Here is a 12,262-nt window from a genome sequence, read left to right as displayed (position 1 = left end):
GGTTTTAAATAAAATGTTTTAATTCCGTACAATTTATATTGTCTATGCAATGAATGAGCTATGAGGCTTGTATTAGAACCCTTCGCGGTTGAGTACGCCGTGTTGCGACTAGGGGGTGCTCTCAGGTCGTGAAAAACTTGGTATTAGAGCATAATATTTTGGAAATGGTTTTTAGGATCAATGTCTCACAAGCCATGTCTAGTAGAGGCTTGTTCATCGGTGTGAGTCACGACACATCTATGAGCGAGAGGCTATAGGACGTTAGAAAGTTACACTTCTTTCATATTCTTGAAGTCGTACCTTAGAGTTTATCTCTATAAGTGTCCTTTTCCTAATTCTTCTCTTGTGTTTATAGGATATGAATACAAGAAGGACGCCTGCAAGGAGAGTGGAAGAGGAAGTAGTGAATGAGGGAGTTCCTCCCTAAGGTGATCAAGGTCCTTAAGGTGACCAAGTGCCTCAAGAAAATGAAGTTTTGGTGGTTCCCCCGAACATGACTAATGAAGAGATTAGGACGGCTTTTCTACCCCTAGCCCGAGCCATGACAACTCAAGTGAATAGAGGTATGAGGCCTAGGGTGAATGCTAATGAGAGTACCATGACCTCAAGATTGAGAGACTTTGTGAGGATGAATCCCCCTATCTTTCTTGGTTCTAGAGTGGGAGAAGATCCCCAAGAATTCTTTGATGAAGTTTATAAGATAGTCAATGCTATGGGAGTATCTTCTAGGGAGAAGGCGGAGTTGGCTTCCTACCAATTTAAAGATGTGGCCCAAGTGTGGTTCACTCAATGGAAAGCCAATAGGCTGGTTGAAGCGGGTCTTATAGAACATGAGGGGTTTAAGGGAGCTTTCCTTAGTAAGTACTTTCCCCATGAGAAGAGGGAGGTAAAGGTGGAGGAGTTTATAAACCTTAGGCAAGGTAATATAAGTGTGGAGGAGTATTCCTTGAAGTTTACCCTATTGTCTAAGTATGCTCTATCTTTGGTGTCTAACCCTAGAGATGAGATGAGTAGGTTTTTTACCGGTGTATCCGACCTAGTTATGGAAGAATGCTGTACGACGATGCTCCATGATGATACAATTATCTCTATACTTGTTGTGTATGCTCAATCTATAGCCGAGTCCAAACATAAGAGGGTGAATAAGGATTTGAAGAGAGGTAGATCCGATGAGCAAGGTCAACCCAGGTTCAAGAAGAGAGCTCCTAACCAAGATTCTTCAAGTGCTCCTAGGTTAACCAAGATAGAGGTACTGGACCTCCATTTGCTAAACCTACTTGTCACAATTATGGAAAGAAGCATCATGGGAAGTGTCTAGCCGGTACTAGTGAGTGCTATGGTTGTGGAAAGAATGATCACCAAGTGAAAGATTGTCGTACTCTTATGGCTAGAGGAAGGGAGGCCAAACAAGCTTCCCTTAATGGCCCAAATCTTAATGCTCCAAAGAAGAACCGTTTTTATGTGCCTCAAGCTAACAAGGACAGGGGAGCTAATCCGGATGAAGGTATCGGTAAGTTATAGTTCCTTTTTGTGGTGATGAGATCCTTATGTTGTTTCATGATAGCCTTAGTTGGGTTTTCTCCTAAGTGGGGGATGGTATGTTGAATAGTAAGGTTGTTGAGAGTGTTGATATCCTTATATCTTCCCTTCTATTCCTATTCAAGCTTGAGACCTAGAGTTCCTTGTAGCTTGTTTCATGTTTTGGAGTCTTGTGTGAATTTGAGTTTCCATAGTCTCTTTATGTTGTGCATGTTCTAGTAGAATTCTTGTTTAAATGAGAAAAATGAGTTTTCAAATTGTGCTCCTCATGTTAATATGCATCTATGATGAGTTGCCTAAATACTTCATGAGTTGACTTGTTGAGCATGCCTAAATGTGTTGTTATGAAGAAGTTACATAGTGTGCTTTTATGAGAAAATTGCATAATGTGCTAAATGATGTTATGATTGAGCATGATGTGATTTAGGGAAGGAAGTTCCTCCAATGAAATGAGAAATGTGAAGTTATGATGCATAATGAGACTGTAGATGTAGTTCCTACCTTATTGTTGTGTTTTGAGCTTATTGATGTAGAGTTGATGTTTCCTCGTAGTTGTGTGCATTTATATTGATGCTACATGCATGATTGTGGGGTGCTAATCTTGAGTCGTTACCCCTTGATGTGTTTAAAGTGTCATTCGAGGACAAATGTTCTTAAGTGGGGGATAATGTAACGACCCTAAAAATGAACTAGTGAAACTAGAGCCTAACGTGTGTGCGTTTGTGTTTGTCATGAGTTTTGAAGTGGTTTTATGTTGTCCCGAGTCAAGTTTGAAGGGTTTAGGGGTTAAACGTCAAGGTACGACTCCCCTTGGATAACCCTAGGGGTCATTGAGGAGGACCCTAAGTCTAACCCCTAAGATCCCTTGAAACCTCAAGGCTGCCCCAAACTTGGTGGACCACAGAAGGGGACCACGCCCCGTAGGTCCATCCATGTCCCATGGATGGCCTCCGTAGGTCAAGGCCCCCAAGTGCAAGCCATAACCACCATTGACGGATGACCAATATGGTCCGTCAACCCGTCCACGGTCCGTGGATGGGGGTCCGTCAATTGGACCTGGTTTGCTGTCAAGTGACACGACCAAGCTAGGGGTGAATTGGTAAATTCACCCCAAGTCCTAATTAGTGTGGGTAGATTATTTTAAGAGTATTAAAACATTAAAATACTCATTTAGATTTCATCTCCCAAATCAAAACCCTACCCTCCAAAAAGTTCTCTCTAGAAACTCCATTGTAGATCAAGGTCAAGATCAAACTAGGGTTGGGGATTTCAAGGTGTTTTTTTTTTTTCAATTTTCGTGGGGAATCAATAACAAGTATGGTGATCCTTCATCTAGGGTTAGTTTTCACCCTAGATTCAATTTCAAATTAGTTTCAACGTTTTCAAGTTCATGAAAAACCTTAGGTTTTACTCAATCTCATGGAATCTTGCATCAAACGTTTTCAAATGATAAATTATGATTATATTGATGTTTAATTGATGATTTAAGATGAAAATACTCTATGAACCCATGATTTCTCTCAATTCCTAAATTGTGCCTTATGAAGTGGGTTTGTTGATCATGAATGAATGTTGACGGATTTATGCCTAGATTGATTTATATTGTTGAATTGTATCATCATCTATGCCTAATTATGGTGAATTGTTGATGAATTGAGGATTTGTGATATTTGCCTTGAATGGGCAAGTTTGACCTAATTACTTATTGAAGGCGAATTGTGTTAGGGATGTTGATCCACTTGAAAGGTGGAGGTGTTTACTTACTATGTATATTGTGATCATGGTGTTGAAGGCATAGTTTGGGGAATTGAAGTATTATCATGATATTGTATATGAGAATGTATAATCTGAAGGATTTCCATGTGATTTCAATGATATAATGATGATCATGTTTAGAAGCTAATTGTGTTAGGATTGAATGTAATCTCTCTATTAACACTCATGAATGTTGATGGTGGTATGTGAAAGGTTCTATAAGGTAATGTTGTATATCTTGAATTGGTAGACTTGTGCATCATTTTCTTGTATTGACGAATGTTATTAGGAATGAAGTATCTTGAATTGGTAGGCTTAGACATCCTTTTCTTATTTAATGAATGTGTCATGTTTTAATGTCTTGGATTGGTAGACCTAATGTTGGTAGCCTTTCATAAATGAACGAATGAATGTTTAGAATTGGTAGACCTAATGTTGGTAGCCTTTCTATAAATGTCTAATGAGGTATTCTAGGCTAACCCTTGGATTGGTAGACTTATTGTTAGTGGCCTTACATGAGGAGTCTAGGTGCTAATATGAATGTAACACCTTGGACCGGTAGACCTAATGTTGGTGGCCTTTCCTTGTGTGTGTTTTAAACCGTGAAGCGGTAGACCTAATGGTGGTGGCCTCCTTCTTGTGTGAAATGATGGACTTAGAGATGGTTGACTTAATGGTGGTGGTTCTCTCTAGGAAAGTCAATGAGTTATCCTTAAAGTATCTTGAAATGATAGGCCTATTCGTGGTGGCCCTTTCATGGGAAAATTACTTTAGGTCGGTAGGCCTAATGTTGGTGGCCATCTCTAGCACTCTAATGTTAATGAAACTACTCAATGGGAATGTAGGCTAAGCACTGAGAGGATATGGTTAGATAGATGTTCTCCCAATGTTAGGTCGGATCTCAATGAGCATCTTTCATAACCCATAACTATGTACCCACATAGGTCCTAGCTAATGTATCCACCTAAGCTAGATGAATCAGTCTTCCTTCGGCAAGGAGATCATCTCTTTTGAGTGTGGGGCAGAACACTAGATTCCATGTCTAGCTTGCATGGTCTTTGTCGATTAAACGCTTATTCTCATCACGTGAGATGTGCACTTTAGTTATTTGATAGGTACTACAAAGTGTTGGTAGTTGTATGGGATGCTATCTATACATTGCACGAGTAGGATATGAAGGGGCTATAGTGAGTTCTCTAAGTCTTAATGACTAAATGTATGAAGTCATTTAAATGCATGAATGTGTCCTAAATGAACCTAATGAAGAATGTTGGCTTAAATGCTTAGATGTAAAGATGCTTGCTATACTTGGATTGTATTCTAAGCTACTTCCTTGTCATGACTTATTGTATATGAATGTGCCTTGTCTATGGTGACTTCAAAGGAGTACCTAGTGTGAGTAGTAGTAGTATGGGATACTACTTGCACATTGCACAAGTATGACTTAGAGTTGTCTTAGATGTTGGTCTTAATGTGATGATGTGATTCATGTAATGTTTATGTCTCTTAAATGCTTTATTGTGTAAAGGTGGAAAGGATGAATGGTAAGTTCACTTTTGGTGACCTTAAGGTGGTACCTTAGTGTGGGTGGTGGTATGGGACGCTACCCATACATTGCATAAGGTATAGCTGGAGGGTTACTTGAGGAGTAGGCTCAAGGTAAAGGTAAAGGGTTATATGTCATCTTGTTCTAATGTGAAATGGTGACTTGTATGTTGGTTGCGACTTATATTATGCCTCTTTTATTCAATGTTCATGAAGTTTTACTAAATGGCATAAAAGCATGACTTTCAATAAAATGTCCCTTTTTTAAGCATGTTTTTGCATGGTCATCTTACATGGTACATTTTTGTGTGCTAACCCATATTTCTCTTATTTTTACTACAAGTGTAGGTTCCAGCAAGTGATTGATTCTAGCTAGGATTGAAGTGCTTGGATAGAGTTTTCCTCCAAGACTGGGTATGTCCTCATAGATCGAGGACAAATACTTTTATTGTTTCTAGTTCTTTCTTATTTTGAGACTATTGTTAAGATTCGATTGTAAAGGGTCGTGACCCTATATTGTTAAAGTTTGTCTAAGATGGCCATGTGAGACTTAGTCTTCCGCTGTGTCTTTTGAAAGATATCTATGAGTATTTAAGGTTTTGAATCGTAAGGTTTTAAATAAAAAGTTTTAATTTCGTACTATTTCTATTGTCTATGCAATGAATGAACTATAAGGCTTGTATTAGACCCCTTCGGGGTCGAGTAAGCCATGTTACGACTAGGGGTGCTCTCGGGTCGTGACAATTATCAACATTTACTAACAACGAAAAAACTTCACATTTCTCAAGATACACAATTATATTATATCAAATCATTGGTCGTCTCATGGAACCCAAACCCAAATAGTTAGCATACCTAAACGTGGTACCCGATCCAATGATTATGGTGGAACGTGGCAACCAATTCCATAATTATGCCAAAATGTAGCAACCGATCCAAGTTAGTTATGCCGAAACGTGGCAACCGATCCATTCAACACATCACAATCACAATAACAAGTATATCCTCAAGATCATACAATTAAGTCAGGCTTTCATGGTAACCATCATTCATCTATCTCATTTACAACAAGTGTGATCAATAATGCAACATTCATATACATACATGTATCATAATAAAGCAAGAACAAACATACATCACACAATCATAGAATCACAACCATCACCTACCTCGAAACAAGCTTGAAATCCTAAGAAACTTGATCCTTCCCTTTCCGGATTCGTTCCTCTTGTTCTTGGTCTACAAACAATTAATATAATACGGGAATCAATAAACAATAACTAATTACCCGAATAACTAACAATTCTATGAACCATATATCATACCCATGATCCCAAGTATCCAAAATAGGGTTGTTTCCCCATAGAATCTAGATCAAAACCCTCCCCCATCATTAAATACCCATTCTATGACGTTCTACGGATCGAAAAATGGATTCTGGGAGTGAAAAACTTACCTTTAGCCTCAAGAATGGTTGAAAACTGTCAAGAGTCGCATGTGGTTCGTTCCTTAGCTCTAAAAATCAAAAAGTGCAAAATAAGGTCGTTTAGGGGTTTATTTACGAATTTAAGTCGCGTCTGGCCCGCCACAGCGGCCCTCACCCCGCTACAGCGGCATCGCCAGAGCGACCAAAATCCATGCCAAAGTTGATTAAACAAAATAGTGAGCTATTTAAAGAATTCCAAAATCCCTATTTCACAACACACCTCTAACCAACGCCGCTTAGAAAATACCCTTCACGCTAAGATCGATTCTAGGAGTTCTACTTGCCCGAATTCAATTCTGTAAAATTGTGCGAGTTCCTTAACGACTTATCTAACTACTCATGTAATCAAAATTATAAATGAGTACCCAATTTTTACCAAATTTCCCTACACCTCAATGACTCCGATTTCGTCCAAATCTGGACTAGGTTGGGAAAATCCAATTACTACAAAAAAGTTTTCCGGTCCCAAATTTCCCTCTTTGGCATTTCTATAACGACGAAAACAGGTCGTTACATAAATTAATTTTAAATTCTTAATTGTATACTTACTATGATTCATGTCATCTGTATTATTTGTATGAAACACACGTGCAACATATGTGTCCAGACACTTGTATATATATAGCAAATGCACCTTGTAAATTTTGTCGATAAGTTATTTTCTACTTCAACATTATATTATTCATTTTGCAGGTTACCTTGTGTCAAGAAAGCCACATTTCAAGTTAGATTATAAACAAGGTCACTTTCAATTTGATTCAAGAGCAAATGGTCATGTTATTTTCCATTCAATGATTGAAGAATCACATTCAAGGGGTCAAGTGTACAGAGATAATGAGTTGGACTCAGTTAATTTCACAAAGCCTTTAATAAAGAAACTAGATAAGCCCTTCATTTTTTAAAATGTTGAAGCAGATGACTATCAAAATATGGACTTGGAATTGAAGCTTTAAAATATAGTCAAAGGATCTAGCTCATTAGAAATATTTGAGTAAAAGTTTAGGGATTGCATCCAATCAGGCCCCATTTGGTATATATATAATAATACAAATCGAATTAATTTAGATTTATCTTGCGTATAGTCTATTGATAGGGGAAGAACTCTTGATTAGAGGTTACTCGTTCTTAGGGTTCAAACACGAATCTTTTATATAAGAGTTGATGATTATCATTCATCTCAATGCTCAATGGTGGAATGTAATATATATATATATATATATATATGCACACACACACAAAATCTTATATAATTTTAGACTTTTGTTGATGGTTACATCTCAGCTTTAGTGCTTTATAGATTTTGTAATAAATTATTTTGATACTTTTTTGTTTGCTTATCTTCCATTTTACAAAGTTTGTATAGATTGAAATTAATTTTATACGCTTAATTTTATACTTACTATGATTATTGTCATCTATACTATTTGTATTAGACACACGTGCAACGGACGTGTCTAGATTCTACTATATATATATATATATATATATGTATGTATTAGACACACGTGCAATGGACGTGTCTAGATTCTAGTGTATATATATATATATGTATTAGACACACGTGCAACGGACGTGTCTAGATTCTAGTGTGTATATATATATATATATATATATATATATATATATAGCAAATGCATCTTGTAAATTTTGTCGATAAGTTATTTTTTTCTTTAAGATTATATTATTTAATTTGCAGGTTACCTTGTATGAAGAACGAAACATTTCAAGTTAGATTCTACACAAGGTCACTCTCAATTTGCTTCAAGAGCAAATGGTCATGCTATTTTTCATGCAATGATTGAAGAATCACATTCAAGGGATCTAACATATAGATATAAGGAGTTGGACCTAGTTATTTTCATAGAGCCTTTAATCAAGAAAATAGATAAGCCCTTTATTTTTTTAAAATGTTAAAGTAGATGACGATCAAAACATGGACTTGGAATTGAAGCTTTAGAATATAGTCAAAGAATCAAGGATGTAAAATACCTCCTAAAAGTGTTTCTCTTGTAGTATTCAATCAAACTTAGATTTTTAATAGTGTTTTTCTGTATTAGTATCTTAGTTGTCCTTCTTGTCATATCCACCTCCCCCCACCCCACCCCACCCCTCCTTTTATTTATTATTTGAGTAGAGTCTCTTAAATGTTGGTATTAATTAAGTTCAAAACTTTTTGAAACAAAAAATATTTTTCTTACTCTTCTTTTTGTCAACATGTTCAAGGACTAACTCCTAAGAGTGTTTCTCAACTCTCCAATATAAAAAAATCAAACCTTTACCAAAAAAACTAATCCATAATTCATTGCCGTAAAATCAATAACTTTTTTTTAGTTGAATTATTAATTTTGGTTCGATCTTGGTCATGTTTGTACATACAAACATAACTCGTGACATCTCATAAAACCTCGTCCAGAATTAGAAACTCTGTACAAATTCAAACAAAAATATATTTCTACCAAACCATTTACCAAAAGATAAAAATAAAGAAGAGGAATCTTAGTAACTCAGTTATTTGACTATTCAAACTTTCACCTTGTTGGTAAGAGTTCGATATCCAAAAATAAAGAAAGAATGTCAGTTCTCTCAAAAGTCAAAGAAATCATGTAACGGCCTATTTCCGTCGTTATAAAAATGCCAATGGGGGAAAATTTGGGGCAGGAAAACTTTTTCGTAGTATTTGGATTTTCCCAACCTAGTCTAGATTTGGACGAAATCAGAGTCTTTAAAGTGTAGGAAAATATGGTAATAACCGGGCGAGTTAATTATGATTTTTATTACATGAGTAGTTAGATAACTCGTTAAAGAACCTGTACAATTTTATGGAATTGAATTCGAGCGAGTAGAACTCCTGGAATCGATCTTAGCGTAAAGGGTATTTTATGATCATCATTAGGTAGAGGTGTGTTGTGAAATGGGGGTCCATGAGTAGTTAGATAACTCGTTAAATAACCCGTACAATTTTATGAAAGTGAATTCGGGCGAGTAGAACTCCTGGAATCGATCTTAGGGTAAAGGGTATTTTCTGATCGTCGTTGGTTAGAGGTGTGTTGTGGAATGGGGGTCTTGAAATTATTTAAATAGCTTACTATTTCCGTGCAAGCCATTTTAGCGGGATTGGTGTCGCTCTGGCGGGTCGCTGCAGTGGGGTGAGGGCCACTACGGTGGGTTCGACGCAACTTAAAATCGTAAATTAACCCTTAAACGACCTTTTTTGGCACTTTTTGATTTTTAGAGCTAAGGAACGAACCCCAGGCGACTCCTACTCATTTTTCACAATTCTTGAGGCTAAAGTTAAGCTTTTCACTCTCCGAATTCATTTTTCAATCCGTAGAACATAATAGAATGGGTGAATATGGATGGGGGAGGGTTTTGTTATAGATTCTACGGTGGAAACAACCCTAATTTGGATGATTGGGATCATTGGTTTGATCTAGGGTTCATAGAATTATAAGTAATTCGAGTAATTAGTTATTGTTTATTGATTCCCGTATTAGATTGATCATTTGTAGACCAAGAACAAGAGGAACGAATCCGGAAAGGGAAGGATCAAGTTTCTTAGGATTTCAAGCTTGTTTCGAGGTAGGTGATGGTTGTGATTCTATGATTGTGTGATGTATGTTTATTCTTGCTTCATTATGATACATGTATGTATATGAATGTTGCATTATTGATCACACTTGTTGTAAATGAGATAGATGAATGATGGTTAGCATGAAAGCATGACTTAATTGTATGATCTTGAGGATATACTTGTTATTGTGATTGTGATGTGTTGAATGGATCAGTTGCCACGTTTCGACATAACTAACTTGGATCGGTTGCTACCTTTTGGCATAATTATGGGATCGGTTGCCACGTTTCGGCATAATCATTGGATCGGGTACCATGTTTAGGTATGCTAACTGTTTGGGTTTGTGTTCGGGTTCCATTAGAAGACCAATGATTAGATATAATTGTGTATTTTGAGAAATGTGAAGTTGTTCATTGTTCGTAAATGTTGATGATATTGTATATGTTCGATATATGCATGTGATTATATTGTTGTGATGACTTATGTTTGTTGCACTTATGGGGATAACCACGTGATCCTACCAGTACACTGTGGTTGTATACTGATACTGCACTTCCTCTATTTTTTGTTGAGTACATGGCATCTTCAAGCGCCTACAGACAGACCTCACTTAGGAGATCATTGATCGTTCGAATTTAAGGGTAAGCCAATTCTTTCGGGATGCCATGGGTTGTCTTTCATCTATGTCCACAATTTCTGGACTTAGACTATGTTCTAGTTAGTTGATTTGTTTATTAGATTTGGGTTGCATCCCTTCTTGTTTAGACTTGGTTCATTGTTAGATGTTTTGGTACATTGACTTTCAGGTTCTAGGTTATTGTTCCGCATTGTTGGTTTATTATTGTTAGACTTTTGTTAGAGTTTATGGGAACTCTATTTATTTCCTAAGTATTTTACTTACTTCCGTAACTTAAATGTCTTAGTTTTGGTTTAGTTGTTTGGTTTGGGTTGTAGTAGTGATTCTCCCACCGGAGAGTTAGTGTGGGTGCCAACCACGACGGTCTGAGTTGTGACAAAGTTGGTATCAGATCCTAGGTTCGTTGATCTCGATGTACTAAAATGAGTCTAGTAGAGTCTCACAGAACGGTACGAGGATGCCTTTACTTTTCTTCGAGAGGTTATAGGACTTTAGAAAATCTCTCTGTTTTCACTTGCCTCCTTTCGTGCTATGATTTGATTCCAATATGTATCTGGCGATTCAAATTGGTAGCTACCCTCCTTCACTTTTCTGTCCACAGATGGTTAACACTAGATTCAACGACATCAAGCCCGTAGCTCCTGTCAATGCTCCAGCTAAGGAATCTGCAGTGAGAGGTCGTGGTTGAGGCAATGGTAGAGAAAGAGCTAGGGGTAGAGGCCGTGGAGGAGTAACGCCTACTGGGAATAGAGCTCCTATTGAGAATGATACTGTGAATGATAACCCTCCTGCGTATCATGAAGAGATTGAAAAAGAGAATGTTAATATTGAGAATGTTGAGGATTTGGGATAAGAGGAAGAGGTGCAGGCTGGGACTACCGATGTTCCCCCCACAGACCCATTGTTAGCTCAACATCAGTCTTGAAGGGGTTAATTGGTCCTGAAATGCTTCCTTTTGCTCAAGCAACTCAAGCTCCTACTAATCCTTCTGTTGCTAGCACTGTGCCCAAGGTGGGTGGGACTGGAGGTAATGATGCTTTCTTCCATCCTTTGTTGGGTTCTGTTATGACTAATAATGAGCATGAAATGTTGACTATGTTTTTGAAACTAAATCCTCCTGTGTTTCTTGGTTTTGAGAATGAGGATGCTTATGAGTTCATCTTAGATTGCTATGAGAGGCTTCATAAGTTGGGAATTGTCCATCAGTAAGGCGTTGAGTTTGTGTCCTTTCAACTTCAAGGTAAGGCTAAACAGTGGTGGAGAGCTTACATGGAATGTAGATCTTCAACTTTACCTCCACTTACTTGGACACAATTTCACGCTCTGTTTCTAGAGAAGTATGTGTGTAGGACTTTGAGGGATCGCAAGAAGGATGAGTTCATGGCCTTGGAGTAGGGTGGTCTGTGGCTGCTAATGAGGCCAAGTTCCATGCATTGTCTAGATATGCTACTCAATTGGTGTCGACTGAGGAAGAGAGAATCTGGTTATTTATCAGGGGACTAAATTCTGAGTTGTAATTATTATATGTTAATATGACTTCTGTAGGGAGGATCTTTAATGAGATAACATACTATGTTAAGAAAGTGGAGGGGGTGAGGCGAGATGGTCAAACTAAGACATGGGCAAAAAAGGCCAAGAACTCGGGTAACTTTCAAGTTTCTTATTCCAAGGGGTCCGAAAGACCAACGCTTGCAGCGAAGCCAATTCAATCAGCTATGCTCGCCTTTGT

General features: G+C 37.5%; 1 protein-coding gene across 1 annotated transcript; it reads left to right on the top strand.

Annotated features, from left to right (window-relative positions):
• The first annotated feature begins 493 nt into the window (after positions 1-493).
• Positions 494-1,521, top strand: LOC125873796 (uncharacterized). Its single transcript, XM_049554648.1, has 2 exons — positions 494-886; positions 1,234-1,521. Exons 1-2 carry the CDS (start codon positions 494-496, stop codon positions 1,519-1,521), a joined length of 681 nt encoding a protein of 226 aa, XP_049410605.1.
• The last annotated feature ends 10,741 nt before the right edge of the window (positions 1,522-12,262 follow it).

This window comes from Solanum stenotomum, chromosome 8 (assembly GCF_019186545.1).
Source record: "Solanum stenotomum isolate F172 chromosome 8, ASM1918654v1, whole genome shotgun sequence".
Classification (NCBI taxonomy): Eukaryota; Viridiplantae; Streptophyta; class Magnoliopsida; order Solanales; family Solanaceae; genus Solanum; species Solanum stenotomum.
Note: the sequence above shows the minus strand (reverse complement) of the source record. Positions and strands in the feature narration are given on the sequence as shown.